At 44.6% G+C, this 25331-nt stretch overlaps 1 protein-coding gene across 4 annotated transcripts in view; it reads left to right on the top strand.

Moving 5' to 3' along the window:
• pard3ab (par-3 family cell polarity regulator alpha, b) overlaps positions 1-25331 on the top strand; it is a 211142-nt gene that overhangs the window by 75505 nt on the left and 110306 nt on the right. For all 4 annotated transcript variants that reach the window (XM_030115321.1, XM_030115320.1, XM_030115318.1 and 1 more), the window contains exons 3-5: positions 7237-7420; positions 12025-12218; positions 12286-12429. In XM_030115321.1, the coding sequence (XP_029971181.1) occupies positions 7237-7420; positions 12025-12218; positions 12286-12429 (522 nt within the window). The remainder of the gene's footprint in view (positions 1-7236; positions 7421-12024; positions 12219-12285; positions 12430-25331) is intronic.

Raw genomic sequence — 25331 nt, 5'->3', positions numbered from 1 at the left:
AAGGAGGGGGTTTCTTGGAGATATCGGCGCAGGGACAGAGCAGTTTCTGGAAAAGGCAGTTAAAACATGCTCAGTCCCAGTGACTGATATCCAAAAAGGGGCTTTCCAACTTTAGATCCAGTGAACAGACTCAGAACCCAAGAAAAAAAGCAGAGATTGTTCAGACCGTCTTGCCAAATTCATTATTTCTCCTTCATTTATCATTTCCAGTGTTTGAGCTCAGTGTTGTATTGGTATTGGCGGATAGCGGGTACAAATTGGATTTCAGCGCCTTTTTTTTTTTTTGTGCTTTTCCAGTAAAAACAGTTCTGCAGTGCCTGGAAATGATTGAGATCATCCGTCTCTGCGTGAAATAATGAGAAACTCTTAGCCGGACATGACATTAATGTGAGACGTTCATGTGTGACACTGACTGTCTTTGGGTGCTTTCATCTGTTTTGTTCCACCAGTTTCCTAATGAACCCAACCAGGATTTATAGTTCTCATAATGAGATAAATACTGTTGTGCTTTCTCCCAGTGTTTCCACTGCCAGCTGATTGCTGTATTTAACCTACAGTTTGCTCATTCACTTCTTGGGGAACCACACCGATGGGCACCTTCGAGGAAGGTGCCAAATATGGCCGTAGCTTCAGTCTTGCAAGTGGGATAACTTTGCAAAGTGTAAAAACTACAAATAAAAGTTAACTTTGAACATTAAAGAAAGAAAGTTTAGTAATTTCTTGCTCTGGCAAATGCAAGACAATTGAAGCAGACACCATATTTGGACAGTCAACTGTAATTCTTGAATTTTACAGTTTTGGACAAGCAGGCCCCTTTTAAAGATAATGAGAAACTATAAACATCTTGTGACTCAGGCTAATGGAAAATAAGCTTGAAATCGGTTTACAGATAAATATATAAATCCAGTTTGAGTTCAACTTTGATTTTTTTTTTTTCATTATTATTATTATCGAGGAAACATTTGCTGTCTGGTTTGGCTCCAGTTTCTGTCATCTTGCAACTGATTGACAGATCCTGCCTTTTCCAATCATCCCCCTTGCTTTTCTTGTCTACCTGTATTGATTTATATTCACCTGAGATTTAATAAATCTCACGGAACCACACAAACTGCAGCCAGCCTGACTCGAGACGAAGCTCGGTCTGTCGATGTAAAATGACTCTATGTGAAATTCTAACGACTTGCGGTAATTGTATGTGACGTGGGAACGAGTCCAGCTGGTCGATAGATGGACTCTCGGCTTCCAAAAGATTTATGTTTTTGGAAGCTGAAAACGAAGGCGAGCGTAATTTTTTCTTCCCCCCCCCCCCCCCAAGCGTGGCAGTGCGAGCTCGGGGAGTCGTGATGAAATAAAACTTGGCTGATTGCTGATGTGGTGCAAGCAGGGAATGTGTGTCCTGTTGTAGCCTCCTCCTCTACACCCAGCACACATCCGTGAGGATTAATTCCCCTCTGAGAGACCTCCGGTTTCCTCTCTCCGGCCCGGCTGCCCGGGTATTGTTCTGGCCGGAGTTATGATGATGATTTATGGGCTGCAATTGACTGCTGAAAAGTGGACCCAGTCACACTTTCCATGGTAATTTACTGTTCAATTATTGTTCTTTTTTTTTGTGAAGTTTGGAGGTTGAGTGTGTAAGACAGTGGAGGTTCGCACATAGGAAGTACCATGAGTACAACATTGGGTTTAATTCATTGTAAAGCGACAGGATGCGGCTCTTTCATTTGAAATCGTTGCAATCGAAAACCACTTCAGATGCTTGTTTCCTCATTGACACAGTTTCGCCGGCCAATCAACACCCGTCCCTCGGTGCGTCTCCTCCGGGGTTCGCCCGCTCTGCTGATTGGACGCCACCTTTCCCTCTGTGCGGCTCTCCTGTGGCGGGGTCAGGGCCCAGCTTGTCAACAAACCCCGGCAATTAGCTTCGACTCGGGGCCGTTTCGTAGCCGGCAGACAAGAGTTCAGTCAACAAAACAACACCGAGTCCTGTGGGAGTGCGTGTCGGTCACCGTGCCGCTCAGCGCCGCTGTCACTCCGCCGTCATTCGCTGACACCAGCGAAAAAGGCTTTCCACGTCTGGATTTGTCAACTTGTCATTCATGCTTTTGTTTGCTAATTGTTTCCATTTGACCTCAATGGGATAAAGAAAATGTAATTTTGAGATTTGCTGAGGAAATCTGAGGTATTTCTGTTTACTGTGTTTGGCCTCTGGTGGGAAAAATGCTCAGCGCTATACTGCAGTGGTGAAATGACACGATAATGATTTACTTATGCTGTTGATTCATACCAGCTGACATATTCACTGAAACGTGTTCCTCGTTTTCTCTGTTTACATGATGTTTTCAATTGAAAACTCTAAACACTTTTTCTGCGATTCTAAAATTTGGTCGATATGAGTATTACATATTTTTGCTTTGTGTCCACCTTGACTGTTTTTCTGAGCTACGTTCATGGAGAGGAGTTGAATGAACACGAACCGACTGCAGTGCAGTTCAAGTCAGTTTTCGAAACAGAATTTAAAAGGATGCAAATCAATGCCTTGAAGTGAAATTCAGTCCAATGCCGGACTTTTTTAGTTCGTGCAATGCAGTCAATGAGTTCACAGTTACTCTTTGTACTGCAAATTTGTCATTATTGCAGAATCAGCATGTGCAATATAGACATCGTAAATGAGTGGCTGAACTGCCATGCACTGTACGTATATGCTCTGCAAAATGAAAAGGAGTATTAAACAAAGAAATGATATACTGTTAAATGCAATCTTCATTTTACTGAGCATGAAAATGCACATCTATCACAGAATATATATTTTCATGACATTTATCATGATGCTGACTGCTGGGTGTGGAAAAAAGTGAGGATGTTTTTTTTCATGGCACGACTACCAGAACTCTGGGGTTTTTGATTGTTGCGATCGCACAAATAAACTCCCCAAACACACGGCGGATTTAGTTTATTTCAGTGAAACCAAACACGCCCAGTATGAACAGACGGTAAAAAGCTTTCGTCGTGTTTACTGTTTCAAAACTCTGAGCCGTTTCAAATATTTTCTATTACAAATTACCATGTTTACAAAATTTGTCTTATCAGCCTTTTCTTTTTGCAAAGAAAAAAGACCAATGATTGTCATGCGTTCATCTGCATGTGGCAGTATGTATTGTATGCAAATTATCTCATAGAAACACAGTTTGTAAACAGCTTGGAAAGCAAATGATTTCAGAGACTGCTGGAAATAATTGGATTACACAGAAACTTTCAAGTTCCCTTGGGGCTTTTTTTTCAGTCGTCAAGTAATAAGAACAGTATGTTGCCGAAACGCGGCAGTCTTTGGAAATCGACTCTCAGATGTCCTGGGAGAAAGTGGAAATAGGAAATTAATATGGGAGAAATGGCCATTGGCATTGGCAGCAGGCAGTTTGTGTGGTTCATCATTTCAATCGCCACTAAATATCAAATAAATGAGGCAGCTCAGGCCATTTTTAGGAGAGCTGATCCCAGCTGAGAAGGCAGGACGCAGCTCAAACTGGGAGGGCACAGGCTCATTTAGAAGTAGCGATGAATCACATTAGTTAAACGTGATGATCTGGAGTATCTGTGACAAACACTTACGCAGATGATGTTGATGTATTCGTACTTTGTCCTTCCGTGGAACAGTGCTTGTTCTCTGCTTTGACCCAGTTTTAACCAGAAACAACTACACTGCTTTTCTTCACCTGTTGGTCTTTAGTTTCCACGTTTGATGTGATGTTGAAATAATTACACTGAAATCCAGTAGGGCTCCCTCTGATTGGCCAGATAAGTTCACATTGTGATGTGTATGTAAACATAAATGGACGCAGTAGAATTAAGACACTCCTGATACACTGGACAGGTCATTCACATGGCAAAAAAAAAAGCAAAAAAACATATGGATGCACAGGTAGAACATGCAATCGTGACACAAAAAATCCTAAATTCAATTTTACAGCACGTATGTGCTCACTACTACTTTGTGGCCATGCCACACTTGTCGGTGTCTTTTTTTTTTTTTTTTTTTTCTCGGATTGATGGGCATTGTTGGCGATGACTGCCCTGCCACGCTGAAGGATGGGATCAGCCTTTTAACGGAGCTGCTTACTGAACTGATTACCATGTAATAACAACCACATGGGCTCAGCGCCGCTTCTTTGGTGGTTGTCCTCAGGGGGAAGGCTCATTGAGGGCAGGTAGTTAGCTGACTCAGCGTTTTTGGCCTTCACTGAGCTTTAATGAGGTAAGAGTGCAGGACTTTCTGTCGCTCACACACACACACACACACACACACACACACACACACACACACACACACACACAAAGGAGCAATCGGAGACAGACACAGGCTGCTTGTGTTTCTTCCCGGTGACTTACTGACGCAACGACCGACTTTTACTTTGATTCACTGTTTGTGACGTTAAAACACTCGCTTCAACACTCTCAAACACACACACACAACTTTGCCCTTCAACCTTTTTTCCCCCTCCATTATTGTGTGTACACATTAGCCCGAGGCCGCTGCAGCAAGCTCTAATTTGAAGTAAATGTGTTCACATTTATGTAAGGGGCCTAATGGGAAAAATGAGTCTGGAGGTCTGTAAGTGTGTGTGTGTGTATGTATGTATGTGTGTGTGTGTGTGTGTGTACGCACTTGCCCTGGAGAGCCTGCTCCTCTCACCAGGGAGCCTGTCCAGCATGCTATAAAACGCCACCGCTCTCAGGGTAAATGTGGCTGAAATGAAGGTTTAATGTGCTGGAAAAGTGGTAGTTGGATTTGAAGTGTGTGTGTGTGTGTGTGTGTGTGTGTGTGTGTGTGTGTGTGTGTGTGTGTGTGTGTGTGTGTGTGTGTGTGTGTGTGTGTGTGTGTGTGTGTGTGTGTGTGTGTGTGTGTGTGTGTGTGTGTGTGTGTGTGTGTGTGTGTGTGTGTGTGTGTGTGTTTAATTGATTCTGTGGGTGTCTCTGTGTCTCGACATTGAACTGTGTGTGCACATGTGACTACATTTCATTTTCTTATGTAAGCTGTTGGTATATGGTATCAGTTAGGGGTTTTTTTTTTATTTTCCATGGAGCTTGTTGCAGCCTTACCATGGAGAGTTCAGACATTTACATGAACAGATGGAATTGGTTTGCTATTATAGGCGACTCTCGGCTATAAACCTACTAATTACCAGTAGAATATGAACTGGAAGTCATGCCACTCTGTAGGCCGCGATTGTTATCGTCCATCTACTCATGCATGTGTTCATCATGAAGTCTGTTCAGAACTTGAGTGTCTTTCTTACAGGTCGCTGTGTTCTGACAGGAATTAAGCAATCGTTTTGTCACTTTCGTAACTTTTTCACAGCCGTCTTTCTGAAATTGCTTTGCGGCACACCATTATCGAAGTTCTATAGAGCCAAACTTTACCTTCTTGAGCAGACAGCTTGAAGCATAAAATGGGTTTTTCTTTTAATCCCTTCATCTTTGGAGTGTAACACAGGAGGCTTCAATTGAAGAAACAGTTCACAGTGCTGAATTTCTATATCTCTCAAGCAAAATGAAACTGATAAACCTTGACTTTAAATTTCTTTTTTTTCTGCTCTGTTCAAAGGAGACTTCAAAACACTTTCTGTTTTCCACTGACTGGGCAGCATATCACTTTCTTTACGTACATTTTCCTGAAGTGAAACTATCATATCTCCAGTCTGTTTTTGATCAGCTGCTTTTATTTTGCCACAGGGTGTTTGGTCAGTTTCTCTTCAAAGTTGAGGCTTTTTTTCTTTGGTCTGGATCATGTAAATAAACCCAGATGAACCGCAGCGATATCTTGAAGACGTCTGAATCGTCCAGGGTTCCCTGTTAGTTTTGAGCGAGGGTAATATTTCGTGGAAGAGCGGTGAACCGTCTGCATTTATCCCGGCCCTGCCTTCCCTTCAGATCTCACCACAAGGGACTTTTACATCACATACTCTGAATTGGCAATTGTTGGATGGATTATTCATTTTCTTCCGGGCTAAGTGAAGCCAGCTGAACACATACCGGGCCTACCGGGAGAGTCGGAGGGACGGCACCGATCTCATCTTTAATCTAATAAAGGGACTCGGCAGAGGCTGGAATTCAATCAGATCTGTGAGAGAGGAGAGCTTTGAACCTGTGAGGAAGCGTTTTGAGCGAGGAGAGAATATGATTGGACGTAATGAGCTTCTCAGTGTCATAACATAAAACACTGAGTCCGGATCGCCGTCGTTTTCCTTTGAGCTGCACATGCGGTCCCGGTGCGTTGGAGCTGTGAGGGCCCTCCGTGTCCCTCCTGTGGAAACGGAGCGACCTCCTATGTTTTATTCAGCAGCAGCTTTCATTCAGGTTCCCTGTTCAGGAAGCCTGTATTTATTCTGATTTAAGTGTGATCTGGTTCAAAGTGTGTGAAACGTCTTCGCCCAGCAGAGTGGAGGAGGGTGTGTGTGTGTGTGTGCCAGGCTCCGGTGCTCCGATGGGAATAATCAACAAATCAGAGTTAAAATCAAAGATCTCCACACACACACACCTCGACCTTCCTCCTCCTGCTCTGGAACACATTTACTCAACATTTTATGTTAATCCAAGTTTAACCAGTGGAAAACCATAGAACACGTGGAAAATACTGAACTGTAGATGGTTGATGGCTTGAATGCAATGAAACGTTGGCCGGTTCACTTAAGTTGAAACACTTTCAGACCAGAAGCTTGAGGGCTTGGAGTTGGAGTTGTCATAAAATTGTGTAGACTAAGGATGAGTTGCCTTGTTTTGATGTTTTGAGTGAAAATACTGGAAAATTAACGAACAAACACCCAGAAGCTTAAAAACTATCAGAAAAAGAGAAGGACTGACAATTTATTACTTTCCTCCATCTGTATACGTTTCATTTTTGAGAATATACTGAATATTTTATACATATACAACAAACACAATGAGACAAAGAGGCATTGAGTCTGTTATTTTTCATTTTCCCATACAGTCATTTTTTTTTTTGTGTTTCTTTCTATTTGGAATTCTCTCATGATTCTGAATTATTCAAATATGATTATCCAGAAAACAACATTTTGTTTGGATTTCATCTGCGGCCTTTATTATTATTTGTGCAACACGTCTTCCCCCTGCGCCACCTTTTCCTCGGCGCTCTGCCTCCGGCTGTTGACTTACCGTGACGCGCCGTTGTTTCTGTCACGAAGCTGAATATTTTCCTGACCTGTTCTCCTGTTTCCTCTCCAGTTGATCGCCGTATACGACGAGCAGGAGCCCCATCATGGCGGCGACGGCACCAGCGCCAGCTCCACGGGGACGCAGAGCCCCGACCTGTTCGCCGCAGACCTCAGCGCCGGGAGCGGCGCCTCGGCCTTTCAGCCCTACCAGGCGGCCAGCGAGATCGAGGTCACGCCGTCGGCGCTACGTACCAGTAAGTCTCCGCAGATTGGGCGCATTATGCAGAGTGCGTGCGCTTCTGTGTCGTCGCTCTCGTTGTCATCCTCGCTGGAGTCGTATGTCGGCAAACTACAGCAGTTTACAGAAAACCCTAACAAATCACCGTATCACAGCCCAGTACCTTCGTCCCTGTTCATAAATTCTGTTAATTGGACAGGAGGCGCCTTTTTTTTTTTTCGGGCACAGATAGCCGTTTGATCCCCGGCCAAAGTGGCTAATTGGTTCTACTCGCTGCCTCCTAAATCAAAAGTGACGTCGAGCCGGTTCACCTCTGCAGCTCTGCCGGCCAAGTCGCTTCTTCCACTGTAATTACTGCGAGGTTCGGACGGGAAGCTGACTCGTGTAGGTGATTTGTCAATTCGGATCACGCAAACCCATCGGCACACAACCTCAGGCATACACAAACATAGATTTATATATAGATATACACACACACACACACACGCACACACAGCCTCTGCTTCCAGAACTCCAGTTTCTCCCCTCGTGGCTCAGTATTTATCAAAGTGTTTCAAGTGAAATTCCAGACCTGTGTTGCAAAAACCAAGTTCGAGCTTGTTAATCAAGTGAATTGCTGAAAAATGATGGCTCAAACCAGAAAAGAAAAATCATGTGCGTTAAACTCCCAGTTATTAATGCGCTAACTGTTCTTCGTGTTTACCCAGCAGCTCGTGTTACGTGGTGAAAGAGGGGAGTATTATAAGTCATCATTAGGGGATAAATCAAACTGGATTATTCTGTTGCTGAGATGTCTCCGGAGTCCAGGATCCACTTCTTTGGAACATCCTGTCTTTATTTTCTGGACTTTCTTTTAACCTGCCACTCACTGTTTTTAGAACACCTCTCTATCTAGTTCTGTTTCTGTTTTAAAGTCTGTTGTTTTTCCTGCACATGCACAAGAAACGGGGTCTTATAGAAAATATAAGATCCAGAAAATATGGTCCTCTGCATTCAGGTGGACTCCAATAACGCCGTTTGTTGCTAAAGCTGTGCATTGTCTTCACTTCGATTTTCTGCTTTCAGGTTTTTAGTTTGCAGTTCACGGCTGAATTTCAAGTCGTTGGTTCACAGATCAGCACCTCCGATTCCGAGGGAGGGGGAGTCAGAGCAGAGCTGGTTCTCTTCCAAATGGTTCGGTCATCTGATTAGAAGGCTCCATTTTCAGTTCCTGTTGAAGGTGTACAGGAAATGGCCAATGGGCAGAGCTCCACAGGTTGACCCAAAGTTGTGGGGAAAGTGGACGGATCGATGGATGTTTTTCTCTAAACCCGACGTCCAGATTCGTCCAGTCCTCACACAGCGAAGCGCTTCCTGCTGCTCCTGCTCTTCAAACTGTAACTCAAGGCAGCCTCAAAAAAGGAATCTTTTATCGGATCACAGTTGCATTTGTGGGGATTTCAAGAGGCATTCGGTGTGTGAATTTGCCACAGTTGCTTTTGTAGAAAAATATGAGACTATTGGGAGACATTTTTGTTTCAGTATGGATTTTAGAACTGGATGTGGGGTATGTACCGATGCCACTTTTTTCAAACGTGCAAGTACTTCTGTCATTCTCATAATGTTAAAGAATCTCCAAACAGTCGTTGATTTCATCGGAGCAACCCAAGAAAATGGAATAATATTAAGAAATGATATGCAAAGATTAAAATGAAAATCATATAATTAGCATTGTCTTTTAATCGTAGCCTCAATTAATATCTCATAATATGAAAAACATTAGAAATCTGACTTTAAAACCCCTGCTCTCAAGCGAGCACAGATGATTTTTTTTTTTTAAACTTCACATTGCAAAATAGTCCCAAAAAAGCACCACTTTCTAAGATTAGCCACTTTAATTAGCGTTGAAAGTCCCCCGCTGGTTCGCTTATCCATTAATGACCTGTGAAATGGCAGTGATTGACGCTGCAGACCCCAAATTTACCTTTTCCTGTCTGTCTCCCTCCCTCTTCTGACACACAAACACAGTGTGCGAGTGTGCGGGAGGTCATTCCAGCCCTAATTGGATTTCTGGATGAGATGCTGAATTTTCAGTAAGAAATGGAAATTGCAGCCATAATCACACCTGCCAGTTACGTCCAATTTAACCGTCTTCCTAATAAATTCTCACCCCGCCTAATTGACGACTCGGAATCTCATCAGCTGAATTTTAATGGCTTTTAAGAGAAATGTCTGACATGGAATGGAACGAGTTTGATTAATATTTTCTTTTTTTCTTCATTTCATGAGCGCCTAATGAGAATAGCTTTCAATCAGTGATTTATGTTGGGGGGGGGGGAGACGAGATGAGAGGCTTCTGGACTTTGTGGGCGTTTGCCGGTTTTCTTGTCCGGAACCACAAACTGTAAAGAACCGTGATGAAGCTTATTAGACCGGAGAGCGCGGTTTGAAATTCACTAATGGATTGATGGTACTTTCCTGACTTTGGTTAACACACACACACACACACACACACACACACACACACACACACACACACACACACACACAAATGCTGATGTGAACTTGTGAGGATCATTTTTTTTATACATATATAATGAAAATAGCATAAAAAATTCATTGTTACCCAAAGCAGATATCCACTTTGGTCCTTTAGCACACAGCAGCTTTTTAATTTTGTCTATCTAATGTTCGGCTGTCACTTTGCACTGTTTTCGATTTCATTTTAAAAAAACCTTTAATTGTATGTTACCACTTTTTTTTTTTTTTTTTTTTTGAGAGCCTCTCTTTATCTTGTACTTCCCCTCATTAAAAAAAAGTGTTTTGCCTTCAAAAGAAAGCGGTGTGAAAATTCCATTAAAAATTAGGCCTGTCTGCCATCAGAAACTCTGGTTACATGTTGCTAACTATCTGCGCCATGCTGATTTTTTTTTTTTTTTTTTTTGCCAAATAGACTGGCATTCCCTTTTATTTCCCCTTCTCTGTTTTTTTATCACACCGCCGTTTTACCTACAAATTATATCTCCAACAAGTGAGCATCATTGTTCCCCTTTCTTTCAGCAAAAGTGACAATTATGTGTGAAAACGCCGGCGAGGACGGAGGACAAAGACAGTGCAGGGTGCAAAAACAATATCTGCGCTCGCTCAACGAGACAGAAAAAAACAAAACACTCTAATGGTGCGAGTGGAGACCCGCCGATACCCATTCGCTGCCGATAAGAGGAGGGACGGGGGTGCGGATGGGACGAGGCCGAGGAAGAAGAGGCAGGGCGGCTGTTGTGTTGACCCTCAGCCTTCATCACCGACTGAGAGATAGGCGATCGCTTTCTAGATACGTCCAGGAGAAATGGCGCACACTGCGAGCGCCGGTCGAGTCGAGGGTCAGCAGAGTGGATCAGTGGAGATTGACCTGTTGACAGGATTAACATAATAAGAGATGTGGGGGCCAAAGACGATGATTCAGTGTGGGAGGGGCTTAACTGTCCCCCTCGATGAGATCCGACGAGGACAGCTGAGAGAGATGTTGCTGATGTAACCTTTTCCGACCCACCTAACATCACCAACATTCAGAACTTAAACGCCCTCACTGGCTTCGATAAGATATCACTGCAGTTCGTCTGTGTTTTGATTCCGACCTGCTTTGAAGAGGAATTGACCAAACACCCGGCGGCCAGAGAGGAGCCGATCAAAACCAGGCTGAAGACGTGACCGTTAGACTTAAGGAAAGTATATATATGTGAAGAAAATGATGTGCAGTACAGCTGTTTATTCGTTTATTTTTAAGTATTGGGGAGTTTTTACTTTAGATGGACCGTTTATTGAACAGATTGAGGCTTTCAGAAGTAATGGCCGTGGGCTCAAGTGGAATACCACAGCCCTCTTGAACACAGCAGCAACACAGTGTTTGTCCTTTCCTGAGCTCCCATTTCTCAAAGATAACTGCCGACACTCTGAACGACCCGTATGGACCATGCGTTTCCACATTTCCGGAAACGGTTGGAGCTGTTTTGCTGGAATATCTCCAAGCACACTGCCACTGGTTTGTGTCCTCACAGAAATAGAAGCCACTCCGAGGGGATCCAAGACGCTGGTTTACAAAGTTATTTAGAAAGCACAGAAGCATAAACACACACACACGCGTGTTTACACAAACACGCAGACGGACGTGGTCAATCTCGTCTTGCCCTTAGAGTGTTGGCTCAGACTCCTTGGCCAGATCTCAGCCTTTCCTGTATGAGAGCACATGGCCGTCCAGAACATCTGACGGCAGTGTAAACAGCGGAAGGTTCTGGAGAAGGACGTGAGAACTTGACACGGCCTCGCCGCGCAAAGGACGCACTAAAGCTTGTCAAACAAACTGCGCTTTTCCGTTTCTAATCCGTCTCTCTTGTGTGGCCTGCGTCTGCAGCCTCGAGGATTTTAAAGACGTGCGTTCCTGCTGTCGCAACGCCTCATGTCGGGTCGCAGTGTGTTGTCAGCAGGATTGGGATCTGGATTTGGACTTTTGGACCTTTCTAGAAGAAAGATCATAATATCTTAACCATATTCGGCCATCATTTTGTCGGACAACTCGTATGTTCGTTTGTCAAAGTTTCCTCATGATGAAGCTGAACACGCGGCTCTGATCCTTCCCGTTCCCAGACATGCCCCTCCATGTGCGGCGCAGCAGCGATCCCGCCCTGACCACCATCAACGGGCCGTTCGGCGGCGGCGGCGGCGAATCACGGGTCCAAACGGAAGACGCGCCGTCGAGGAAGAACCCGACGCGCTGGTCCACCACCGCCGGCTTTCTGAAGGTTCGCCACGCCACCGGTACCAACAGCCTGGAGAGAAAGGTGGGCAGCCAAACGCTCAGACATATCAATTTGCAAACAGAACCCTAACCGATGCATCTGTCTGCAGGGTAAAAACACGGACACGTACCGCAGCCTGCCTCGAGACGCCGGGGGCTGGGCCAATCAGAGGGAGTTTCAGAGGGAGACGGCCCGCTCGTCCCTCAGCGCCAACCATCCAATGGTGGACCGCTGGCTGGAGAGACAGGAGCAGGTAGGACCGCGCTCTCCACTCCACGAATCAGGAAGTTGTAAGAACGTAACCAAGGTGAAATATTGGCCCAGGTCCAGTTCTGCCACTCCCCTCAGCCCTCGTCGAAGAGGTTGAGAACAGTGAACGGCTTCAATCATAAATCCTTCTTGACACACGCATGACAGAAGGAAAATAACATAATATTGATAAAGTGGAAAGTACGAGCCGCACACTGAACATGTGGTTGTGTTTAAGTGAATCGCCTCCGTCGGGAGATCTTTTCCCACTGAGAGCTTCTTCCTGCCAAAGTTGTGTTGGAATACAGTGATAAACTATAATAAGACATTTTGAACGACAAAGTTGACGTTCTTCCCAACACAAAGCAGCTGCGGGGATGAAGGCGGACGGCCCGATCGATCAGGCCTGGACGTCGGAGTCGGTCGGAGCCGGGATGAACTAATGCGGAGCGCGAAGCTAATGTGTTTAGCGAGTGATTGATCTGTCTTGGCATTCGCGAAGAAGTGCGGCACTTTTCATTTTCTTTTATCTTGATCTGTGTCCCTTGCTCTTAAAAGCTAACTTTCGATTGTTTTTAATTAAATAGCATTCACACTGACTGCGCCGATGATTGCTTGTGTCGTTTGTGTTTATATCTGTTTTTCTAGACAACCGTTTAGCAAACAGCGCTCGTCCCAAAGGCTTGTCCCATATGTCTCCTGGCGCAGTAAATAGCTCTTTTTTTTTTCTTTTTCAGTTAATTACTCCACTCTTGTCATTCACAATTAGTTCATTCTTTACCATGCACAAAACAAACCAAAGCTTTATTTCACCGTTTGGAATTATTTTTAAAAAGATTTGTCTTTACATCTGGAAACCTGTGTAAAAGGATTCTGGCTGAATTATAAAAGTTTTTTTTTTTTTTTTTTTTCTGGGTACCAAATGAACTAACTACACATGCATACACCAGTCATTTTTCACTAGTATAAAAATAGTGTGTGTCGGTTTTAAAGGGTGTGAGTTGAACCAAATGTTTTCATGATTCATGGTTCATGTTATGTCATGAGTAAATTCATTCACAGCAGTTTAAAGCCTGATTTTAAGTGCATTTAAAACGCCGTGTGGCTCGTGCATTACCACCAAGATGTCGCTTTCAGACTGTTTTTGTAAACAGGAGATTCCACGGACGGCTTAATTTCAATAAGCGGTATCAGTCCCGTCGGTGTCGCTCGGTTTTCCTCATCCGTCTTAAAACGGGCTTCAGTATGACGGGGGCTAAGTGGTGGAAGTCACCGCAGGATGGTGGAGTCAATATTAATGACCTGCTGAAGGCCATCTGCCTTCCTACACACACACACACACACACACAAATACACACACACACGTCCCCAGCCATCCACTCATCCGTCTAACAGCCCTCACAAACAGCTACATTAGTGTGTGTGTGGTGGTGAGAGACGGCTCGCTGGCAGGTTGTCATCCTGTCTGAGTCTGTCGCTGAGCTCAGAAAGGTCCCGATCAGACGGACTGGATCCCCGACATGCTAATCTGTGAAGTCGTTTGTTTCTTTCCCTCCTCAGTGTTTCTGTCTCTAACGCACACCGACGTGAGCTGGAGGTTTCGTGAGGTGTTTGTTGTCGTTGGCCCGTCTCCGACGCACCGTCCCTGCTCTCCGTCGCTGTTTCATGTCACTTTTATTTAAGGTCTGCTCGGATCGGTCTGTTCCAGGAACGATGTCGTAACTCTGCTCCGTGATGAGAAAAGCTTTTTTTTTTTTTTTTTTTTTTCTTTTTTCTTCAGGCTTAATAATCAGATGAAGGAAGACATGAGAGTCACCAGACTTCTGTTAGGAGCAAGACTGAATGGGCTGGAAGTGGACACTGCTGTTTTATTGCATTTTGAATGCCCTCCTCTGTCTTATTCCCTCCAAATAAAGTACCTCATCACTGTCGCTCGTCTTGTTGGCATGAAAAGGAATACAGGAAGTACATGAAGGACACCCTCTGTGTTAACTTGCTAAAAAATATCAATAATTCCATCAATTCTGCAAGATGAATTAAAAACATTCATCATATAATATATAATATAGCAAAGCTAAATTCTGCAGTCATGACGATTCCAAAGTGAGCGGCACCTTTTGTATTTTATTTAAATTTTATGATTAGTATTATGAGGCAGTTATGAATAGACGTGAATCACTCAGTATTGGGAGGAGAAGTTCGAATTTAAATCAAAGCAGCCACATTTACACAATCTAGGAGTTCAGCCTCTATCAACAATGAGAAATGAGAAAGCTGCCAAATACAGTCACTCGATGGATAAAAGGTGAAACACACTTCTTTCAGTTTCACATGGGTTTTAATGACCATGCAGCCCCTGTATGCCTCCTGAACTTCCTCGATCCATTTGCAACAACAGAAAGAGTCTCTTTGTGGCACAATGAGCCCAGAAAAGCCATTTTTCTGACGGCGTATTAAACCTTTGTTAAGAGCATAATATGAGATGGTATGGAAAAAAAAAAAAAAAGAGAATAGCAAGAATAGAATATGCAGCGATTTAATTAGAATAGAGCAGCTTGGATTGATGAATGAAGCAAAGCAATTTCCTCAACTTAGTCTCATCTTATCTCCCCTGAATGAGTAACATGGAACAGACGAGCATGAGACCAAAAGCAGAATTAGAACGGAGCGCGGTATAATGAAGCAGGGCCCCGCTTTACCCGCGCCGGAGAATCCAGCCTCTCTCATAACGGAGCGCGCAGAACGGAGGGAGCGTCGCCTTGTTGCACTGAAGTGAGCCAGATTGAATTGCACTGAAATGAATGAAGCCATTCTCCGTTCCGAAGTGGGTAATTGTGCGTGCGGCGCTGCCTGCAGCGGCGGCACCGGTGGCTCCCGAACTCACGGCGAAAACTCAACCGTCTCGCAGTCTCCTCAGCTACCGGGGACGCTTTTTTTTTTCTTTTTTTTTTTCTTTTTTTTTTTTTTGACAACAGGTAAAGGGGGTTGCCGTGGCAACAGCGGGCCGTCAGTGGAGTGAGTATTAATGAGAGCGGGTTGGAGGTGCTGGAGCTGCAGCGCTGCACGGCTGTCTGTCTGTACCTATGTATCTATGCACGCATGCATATGTGTGTGTGTGTGTGTGTGTGTGTGTGTGAGATCTGGAGTGCGCGTGCCATCTATTTTTTTTTTCTTTTTTTTTTTTTTTTTGAGGATGCGTCAAACCTCTCAGCAGCTGTAGATCAGTTTCCATATCAACCAATTACAATGCAAGCTGCCGAGACACCTGCGGTATTAAAGAAGATGAATAGGAATGCACAACTCGTACACACACGATGCATTGTTTTCATGGGAATATTGCACTGATTGACATTTATTTGCTTTTTTTTAATTTCCCGTTGAACAAAGTGCTGGAGGCTTATGCAAATCTCATAACTTTCCACTTAACCGGAACCGTAATGAAGAACCAAAAACTAGCAGCTTTTTCTCTGAGGTTCTCCATTGATCCTATAACCCACCCAGCGCCGACGTGGCTGTGTGTTTGAATGCCAGCTTTCCGAATCTTCATCACCTTACAAGATGATCAGCTATTTGGATCCATGAGCCTTATTTTGCGTTTGACGCATGTTTTATCATTCCAATCGATCTGCTTTATAAATATTGCAAATTCAAGAATAAAAATGTGTTTTGGTGAGATTTTTCTTTGTTTACCCTCCAATTATTTATTTTTGTTTTGTTTTTTGCTTAATTTACAGCTGGAAAAAGAGAAAAGACAGTCTAATGGCCAAATTTCTCTTACTGCTGCAGCCTAATAATTCTTTCAGAGAACCGTCGCTCAATGGAGAGTTCAGTTTTATCCCTCTTTTTTCCCATTCCTCCATCTATCATCTATACTGGTTTACCCAGCTTTGGCCCCATTTACACAACATTTCAAGTGAATAACCTGCTCATTTCTACCACCAAGCAACATGATTTCATATAAAGGGAGTACCAATGCACAGCAAGACTCGAGCCCAGAATCAAACCAGTGATATCATCCTGTGAGATGCCAGTGCTTCCCACTACACAACCCTCCGCAGTCTCCTGAAGTTGTTTTTTAAACACATGTCCAGATACACTATCTTGATGTTTACTCTCCGTTACAGACAGGAAAAAAAAAAAAAAAAACCGACCAAACACATAAAGACTAAAATTCAGTCTTTTATTTTTCACATGAATATTTGATGAGCTGCAGAAGCCTGATTTTCAGAGGACAGCTGTGGGCTTGTTTCTGGATGTGTGTATTTTTGCCCGGGGGCCTTCCCCCGAGGGCCTGACAACACCTCCATTCCTGATACCTGAATCTGCAGTCGGAGAGCATTAACTCGGGGAAGCTGAAGCTGACTCCCCCCCCCCCCCCCCCCCCCGACTGCGCTTCGCACTCGCGGCACGTAGCGCGCAGGATGGCGTTCGAGTCCAAACAAAGGCGAAACCCGACTCCACCTTCCTCCATCTTTTCAACCGTAATTAACTATCCGGCTTTGGATTTAGCCGTTTGCCGTCGACAGTCTACTGTCACGTTTAAAGGAGTAGAGGAGATGATGCAGGAATATCGAGGGCCGCTGTGGGTTTTCGCAGCTTCTTCCTGTCAGCCTACCAGGACGATGAGCTCCGCCGGGACCCTCGGTTCTCATCACAGGCCAAAGCAGACTAATGTATGTGTGCCGGCAAGCTGTGCCTTTCTGGACTCGTGTTTGCACTGCGGGGGTGTTTCCCCCGAGGGACGGCCGCGCTGCCAGCTTCTCCCTCAGCTTCGCTCGCGCTTTGCCGTTTGCTGCTTCTCATCATTTGTTTTCATTTTGCATAGATTTTGACAAGTTCTTCTAAAAAGATGAGTGCTTTTTGATTCATAAAAGATGGATTGCGTTGAAATGTTGCACTTTCATGAACTGGATGTGCTGGGAACGATTTGAATCATGGGAGAAGTTTGGATTCAACACCTAAAGAAGAGCCATCAGTGAGGAGTTGCTTCCAATATTAAATGTGTTTGGAAAGATCATCAAAAAGTTCTGCCTATCAAACATTTATTTGTTTACCAGCAGCCGCCTCCGTGAGTTGAGCTCTCCGTAAGAAGACATTACTACCTCAGCCGACATGAAAGTGAGCCAACATCACCATTAACGCTCAATCAACCCTCTTCGTTTCTTTTGCCTGAAGACCTAAAGAACACATCAGGAGTGAAAATAATGAATGTTTGTAAAGTGAGAGTTGATAGATAGGAACGGTGGAAATCTAAGAAAATGTCAGATATTAGTCTCAAACAATCAGATCATTTTCACTTACGCAACAATTGCAAGAAAAGCCTCGTGAGAATTTATTTTTGCCTCTGAGCAAAGTTCAACAAACATTCTGATCGCTGAATTTAATAATAAAATAAAGTTTTACCTCAACAGGCGCCTTTCAAACATGTGATATTTGTACTCCAGGTTATTGGAACTGACAGGAAGTTGCACTGTTATGTTTTTTTATTTTATTTTATTTTTTCACTTGGAAGGATCCAGCATTGAGCCCAGTCAGTGTGTGTGTTGTGTGTGTTTGCCACTCCGCTGCTGTGTGTCCTCGGCCATTAGGCTGCTGGGAAGCGGGGGGAGGGAGGGGTCATCTTTCATGGTGGGACGGAGGCTCGCTGGGGACATCGTTACCCAGACATCCTGACGGCGGCTCCGTCCACCTGTGAAGGAATGTTAATGTTGGACTGTGCAGGTGTGCAATCCCAGTCAGTCACACACAAGTAACGTGCTACACACACTCCTGGACACACTGACGTGCAGCAAAGGGGGGGGGGGGGATTTTAATAAAAATACACCAAGTAAAAAACACGTTCTGTGCATGCAGACACGAATCCATGCATAAAAAAAAAAACAAAAAAAACAATCTAATTGCAAACTTTTGCAGCGAACAAATCTCTGTAAGCACACGCACACACGCATTTCTCACATTCCCCGCTAACAAGCCTTCGTGGACTGTGTGTGTGTGTGTACATGTGTGTAAGTGGAGGTTTGAGTCCCTCAGGTGCACGGTGCAGCTTTAGCAGGATAAATCATGCAAACCTGAGCCACGCTCTCATAAATCACCTCAGACTGGATGAACGCAGGTCCGACTGTGTGTTCCTATGTGCATGCATAATGTGCATGGAAAGTTTCTTGGTATAAATCTGTGTTGTTTTTGTTTTGCGCAGCCGTGTTGCACACACACAATCGTCTCTTTTGGTGTGTGAATGTGAGTTTTTTTTTTTTTTTTTTTTTTTCTTGTCATAATGAATATGAAGTGGTGAATGTGACTCTGGAAGCTGCAGGATCAGAGCAGATGGCCAGTAGGTGCTGCTGTGGAGCTGAGAGTGAAGGACAGGTGTGTGTGCGCGTGTGTGTGTGTGTGTGCGCACGCGCGCTTCCATGTGCACGCTCGTGTGTTTTTGTCCTTCTGTTTTTGTACCAGACGTGAGTGCAGTGTGAATGGCTCTGCAGATAAACGCTGTAGGTGTTGGTGTCTGCAGATATGTGAACAGATCAGCGTTAATCTGCAGTCACCTTGTTATTATGAGCCTTTAGTCTGACACCTTCTCCCTTCCTCTCACTTCCTCAGCTGCACTATTTTTGTGTGAACCTTATTAGTCCGCCTCTCACTTCCTCACCCTTCCTGTCTCTTCCCACCTATTGTAATTAATATTATATATGCTTCATTCTGCCGGTGAAGTGCTCTCTTTCAGCTCTGGTGGTGTTTTTAAATCGGCTTTGCTTCTGTTTATTATATCATCGTTAAAGATTCACAATAACATTTTATTCTAATTAACACACTTTGCAATTACCAAAACTGAAAATTACCTTGAATATACCTCATGTATTATTAACTTTTCTCATGCACAGAATTGTTTAATTGTATAATAAGGAAATGCATTTACATTCACATTATAAACTTACAAAACAAACACACAAACACATTTTAGTCCTGCCTCCCACAACCTTTAATTTTAAACCTACAAAAGTTTTCTTTGTTTTGACATGGAGTATACGGGATGGAAATGTCTATATATTCATAGAAAAAGCAAACATGCTAATAAAAAATGGCTACAATCGCAACATAAAGCCAATTTTAATGATAGCTTCTGGTGCAAAATACAGTGAAATGTCCAAAAAAAACATCTATAGCTGTTGCATTATTGGTGTTTTGACAAACACCTTGATAATGGCTTCAAAGAAGCACCAGCAGTTGCAATAGTTACATAGGGTTGCAGGTTGGCGCTGGTGTCAGTCCTTTCGTGATCACTTTCAGTTATCATGGCTTCTTTTGTTGAGTATGTAATGATCCAGCAGATCTCAGATTCGCCCGTATAAACATTTTATGCTACAATGACTCAAAATGTTCTCTGATCGCTTGAGAGGACTAAAAGAACCCATTATTGTGCTCTGCTCATCTTTCGTTTATCGTTACTCTCCTCGGCGCTCCTACCGTATGCCTTTTTTTTTTTATTATTACGAATGTGTAATGCTTTTAGTCATTTTATAGCAAAAATAAACCTTCAGCAATCATAAAACTCCCGTTCATTTTATATCAAATCAAATACACAGAAATGAAAATCTGTAATACGGAGCTTCTTACAGACTGTGTTTAAATGGTGTGTGTGGATATCTGGACAGGCCAGTGTTTTTCCACAGTGTTTCTCTGTTTGTGCTGATAAGTCGCCGTTTTCATGTCTCGGTACCAGCACTTCCTCCATGTTTTTATGAACCTCTCACAAGCCTGCAGGCGCATCGCCGACTGCTTGACAATATTTATCTTCCCAAATTTGAACTGGTTCATCTAACCTTTAGAACATTTAGCGCCGTTAGCCGTTAAACCAACAGAGTAGTAATACTTTACCCAATCAGCTGCTTTACCCTGACATTTGTCTTATTATAATGAATAGAGGATGTATTTTTTTTTCTCCAAGGATTAATATTATTGTAATTAATATGAAGGTTACAGCCGCTGTTACTTTCACACATGGCTGAAGGGCGAGAGCGTAACGTAAACCTTCATCACCCCGAAGCCCCGCGTGGAATAATTAATAAAAGTGCGGTCTTTGCATGCCTGGCTGGAGGTTTGTCGGACTTATCAGCCTCTGTTGCTCACGAATGTCCCCACATGTGACGTCCTATCTGACATATTCATCATCATTTGCTTGACGTGTTTTTCTGTCACCGTTAATTGAACGTATTTGCATAAAAAAACCCATTTTCCACATCCAGATCTTCAGCACCAACGGGAACACTTGCGTTTTTTTTTTTTTTTAAATCGATTTCCCTCCTCTTCACCCCTTTCACATCGACCGCCTTTATTTTTTCATTCCCCTCGTTTCTCGGCGTCTCCGTCCATCCTGTGGTCGACCGCTGCTCGTCGCCTTTGATCTGCCCGTCTCGACATGACGGAGAACTGCGGGAGCCCGCACGGCCTCCAGCTGGGAGGAAGGAGGTGAGGGAGCAGGAACAGAGAGATGGAAGCAGGATGAAAGACGCCTCTTCCCCCCTCTGGAGGGTGGGCAGGTTCCCCAGGGGGATCTCCAGCTCTGGGTGCAACCTGCTGTCACACACACACACACACACACACACACACACACACACACACACACACATGCTGGCAGATAATTTGATGTTCGTCACCTGCCACCGGAATCTAATTACGCCTAGAACAGAGCCGCTCGGGCCGGACAGATGGCGCCGCTTTCCCAACACTCCATCCACCTGTTGAGGACGGGGAAAGGTCGCACAGTGAAATCAAAGATAAGCGTCTCTGTTTTTCTTAACCCGCTGCGATCTGTAAGGTGTCTGAACCAGAGAGTTTATCCCCGGTCTATGAAACGATGGAAGGCGGGTGAGGAGGACGGCAGCGGCGGCAGGTGTCATCTGAGGAGAACCGGAGATCTGACAGCAGAAGGATGGAGCTGATTATTGAGGGCTTGTGTGCTAACGGAGAACCGTCAACCTGGTAATAGAACTACCAAAGCCCTCAACTAACCCTCATCAGACCAAATCGCTCCGTCCACGTTCAGTCTGAGAGCTTTCACTTGTAACTTGGAGCACATCCAGTTTGAATGCGCTGCCAAAAATCTCCACAGACTAGAACTTACCGTGTTTGTCTTCTTTAGAAAAGTTTTCCTCTTCAGCACACATTTCCGGCTGCAGCTCAGCTCTCGAGTCATTAACTTTGCCGTTAGATCTGCAGCCGAGCACCGGTTCTGCTGGAGGTGTAGCACACACTGCTGCACAGCGCTGCAGCAGCAGGCAGCCAGCAAAAAAAAAAAAAAAAAAAAAAGTCAGAATGAGAGGATAAAGAGAGCGAGTGTGAGATTTTGTGGAGTTCCTTTTTTTTTTCTTTATCCCTCTTCCTTCCTTCGACTTGTTTATATAGATATGCTCTTCTTCTCAGCAGCAGCCATTACATTGGAGTCGGTCAGAATAATGGCCTCCAATCTGACAACTCTACCTGTGTGTGTGTGTGTGTGTGTGTGTGTGTGAGTCTTGTCACCATTATCCACAGCTCCCTTCCTCTCAGAGGAGCAGTTTGACGGGCTTTACCTGTTATTTTGCTCTATAGCAGAAGCTCCATCAGGAGTCTCATCTTGGTAAATGGTGCATCGCATAACAAGCTTTGTGACCTGCTGCAGGCCGCCCTGGTCACCTCTGCTGGAATGGCATCTGCTGAGTGCTCCGCTGGGATCGTGGCCCGTCGTAAACCCTTTCGCAGTGCATGGATGTAGCCGGGCGTAGCACGTGATGCTAGGATTACGTTTTGATTTCACTCCAACGAGAAGACAAGTCCTGCTCATTGATCTATGAAAGCATTCATCTTTGTTTGACATATACCTATCTTCTGGAGGGTTGAGTTAATCACAAACACATCCCGTTTTTCTTTTATGATTCTCTTTTCCAATCACGCGCTCAACACCCACTCTCCCTGCACCGCTGCCATGTGTGAGAATGTGTAGCGAGCCAGGCGGGTTCTGTCGGGGCGTCTCGGCGTGCGTTGGATTCAGGCCTACGTCAACGCGCGGCCCGCCTGTACGGCTGATTACTGTCTAAATAATCCTTCCTCGCCGCTGGAATTCCAGACTGGAAGGGAATTTGGTGCAGTGAGAGAACGACATGTAAAGTGGATATCGCAGAACCTGCTTCTGTTTAAAAACGTCTCTTCAGCCCAAGAGTTTAAATACATCGCTCTGTTGAATTTTCCTGAGCTGAACAGCACTGTGGTTGCTGGCAATTCTAATTGGTTTCCATAAATTCAATCAGCCAAGTAAATCTGCCCACCTGAAAAACATCAGGGATGGAAGTGTCTGATTCAATATGTAGGAAAAACTTTTGTGAATTCTGACCACCGAACACTGAAAGATGACGCACAAACATAAAAACCACGAAAATGTCAAACAGGTTCCTTTTTCTTTTTAGAAAATCTTGCATACTTGGTCTGAATGATGGACACTTCAGCGGAGAAGCTCAAACTTTCTGCTCCGGTTTTGCTCCACCAACCAAAACCCCAAAGTGTGAAATGTCAGAACGTCCCAGAATCCCCTCAGGTCTCCAGTCGGGAGTTTTCAAAGTGCCGTTTGTCATCCTTTGAGCAAGCTTCGTCATGGCTTGCTGTTCCTCTGTGTAATGTTTCTTTGTCAGTCTCGCTATCTGCCTCTGCCATTCTCTTCAAGTCGGTCTCCCTCTACCTGTTTCTCCTCCTTTATTCTCTGGACTTTATTGCGCTCTGCCGTCACTCGCGTCACCCGGCCTCCGCTCTCAGGAGGAACGATTTCCCGCCGCACTTCTCGGTAATCAGGACGTGGATCTCTTCTCGCAAAAATCTAAAGGAATCGAGTCCGCTTAAAGCGTCCTTCTCCGCACTCAGTCAGATGCGCCAGTTTAAGAAAACTTCCTGTCGTCTTTACAATCAACAGTTTCCATTTCAGGCGGCGCCGACGGCGCTCTTGGGGGAACGCGAGCTCCGAAAACGTGCGTTTTTGAAATTGCTCCGCTTCCTGATGAGGCCTCCATTGTCTATTATGTTTGAGAAAATTGCGGCGTCACATTTCGGCGCGGCGATACCCCTCCGCCAACCCCGGCCGCCTCTGATTGAATTGGATGGCAGAAATTGCAGTTGAATTAAGTGGATCACTACAGCAGCGGCGCGGTGGTAATTTAGGAAGTGCTGGAAGTCTCATTTTACCCACGCTGACGCGGCGGCGGCGGCTGCTCCTGGTGGCTCGTCGACGCGAGGAGCAGATGCAGTTGGCATGGAGATAAGCTGGAAGAGCTTCTCATAGTTTTAGATCATTTCATTTAAAAACTGCCATCATTCCTTCGAGTTATGGCGGTTTTTTTTCCGAGGCCTGATATTCAAAACCGTTGGATCTGGACTTGCTTTTTATCTTTGAAAACACTTAGACGTTTAAGTTTTTAAGATGTTAGGCCCTGTGGGTGATTTTACAAAGGTTTAAATTTAAAAGAGGTTGTGCACGTCAACACTGCCACACCAACACACAGGAAATATCTGCCCAATCCATTTTCCCCGAACACAGTTTCTGCTTCCACGTCCGCCTCACACCTTATGTGCAAAGCCGAACCCGCACGCGCCGTTCCCGTCTCCTTGTGTAGCAGGCCGCCAGGCTGATATAAACTCCTGATAGCATCCCCTCGGCTCAGTGAATCCTCAAATTATTGACGACGCCACCCGCCCGTCTGGATCCCATTATCAAAGCGTCTTCAAAGGAGCCTAATTGAATTAGTGCAGGGATCTGTAATTGAAAGCCTGCTTTTAATGATGCATTGTGGTCTCGGCACCGAGTCGAGCGTCGGCATCCATCAAACGTCTCTCCGTCAGCGCGGATCGGAGTGTGTTGCGCGGTGCAATATCAAGCTTGATTTGATCCTGCGATGCCATTTCTCATCAAAGCCCTCCGTCCCTCAGACCCCGCTCCTCCAAATACCGACTGCAGATGGCTCATATTTTCTTTTTCTCTGCAAAGTGGAGCGTATCCCTGCCACCGGGCTGACAGCCTACACCATCATCAGCGCGGCGGCGTGCCAGACCCCAGTGACTTATCCAATGAATAAGACATCAGAGGTCGTGCGCGGCGATGTTTGATCACTCACTGACACAATGAAATGTGTCTGGAGTCTCTTCAGGTGGCCTGTGATGAACCTTCCGAGTGCGTTCGGTGGAAATGTGAGGATGAGCACTCCGCACACCTGGGAGCGCCGTGTGTGTGTGTGTGTTTCTGTGCGTGTGTGTTTCTGTGTTTGTGTTGTCTCACCCCTGCAGAAATTGAACCGATTTTTTTTGTTGCCTCTTCCTGAAAGGGTCACAGTCTCACTGACCCAGAAGCTATTAGTGGCTTGTTGTTTGGTTTGTTGTTGTTGTTTTTTCTTCTCTTTTCAGTGTTTTTTTTTTTCTTAAAATCTGTGTGATTTTGTGGTTTGGTGTTTTCAGAGTGTTTTTGGTTGAAGGTCTGGCAGTAGTCCGTCTCATACTCTGGTTTTTTCTTTGGGAACTTCAGTGTATTACCAGATCCATCACCTTGAAAGTTTGAAGAGTCTATTCATGAAAGAGTAAATGTGAAACATATCTAACACTTGGGAGCCATTGACCCTCTTCCCACAGTGATTTTTTTATTTTTTCATGGCTTCATACATTCTTTTTTTTTTTTTTTTTTTTTTTAACTTGCATCTGTCTCTCTCAGGCACAGATGGTGTTTAGTAGTTTTCAGGTTAGAAGTCAGAGGTTAAGGCTCATTTATAGTCTCTGGTTCAGTGTTTCATCCGGTGGCGGACATATGGAGCTGTGCTGGGGAGGACACGGATACCAGTTAACAATGACGGATGTGTGCACGGCCGTTCAGATGAGGCCGGTGTTATTTTGTCGTGGTGA

Source organism: Salarias fasciatus, chromosome 18 (assembly GCF_902148845.1).
Source record: "Salarias fasciatus chromosome 18, fSalaFa1.1, whole genome shotgun sequence".
Classification (NCBI taxonomy): Eukaryota; Metazoa; Chordata; class Actinopteri; order Blenniiformes; family Blenniidae; genus Salarias; species Salarias fasciatus.
The sequence above is the reverse complement of the archived record's forward strand: the minus strand, read 5'-3'. Positions and strand labels throughout refer to the sequence as shown.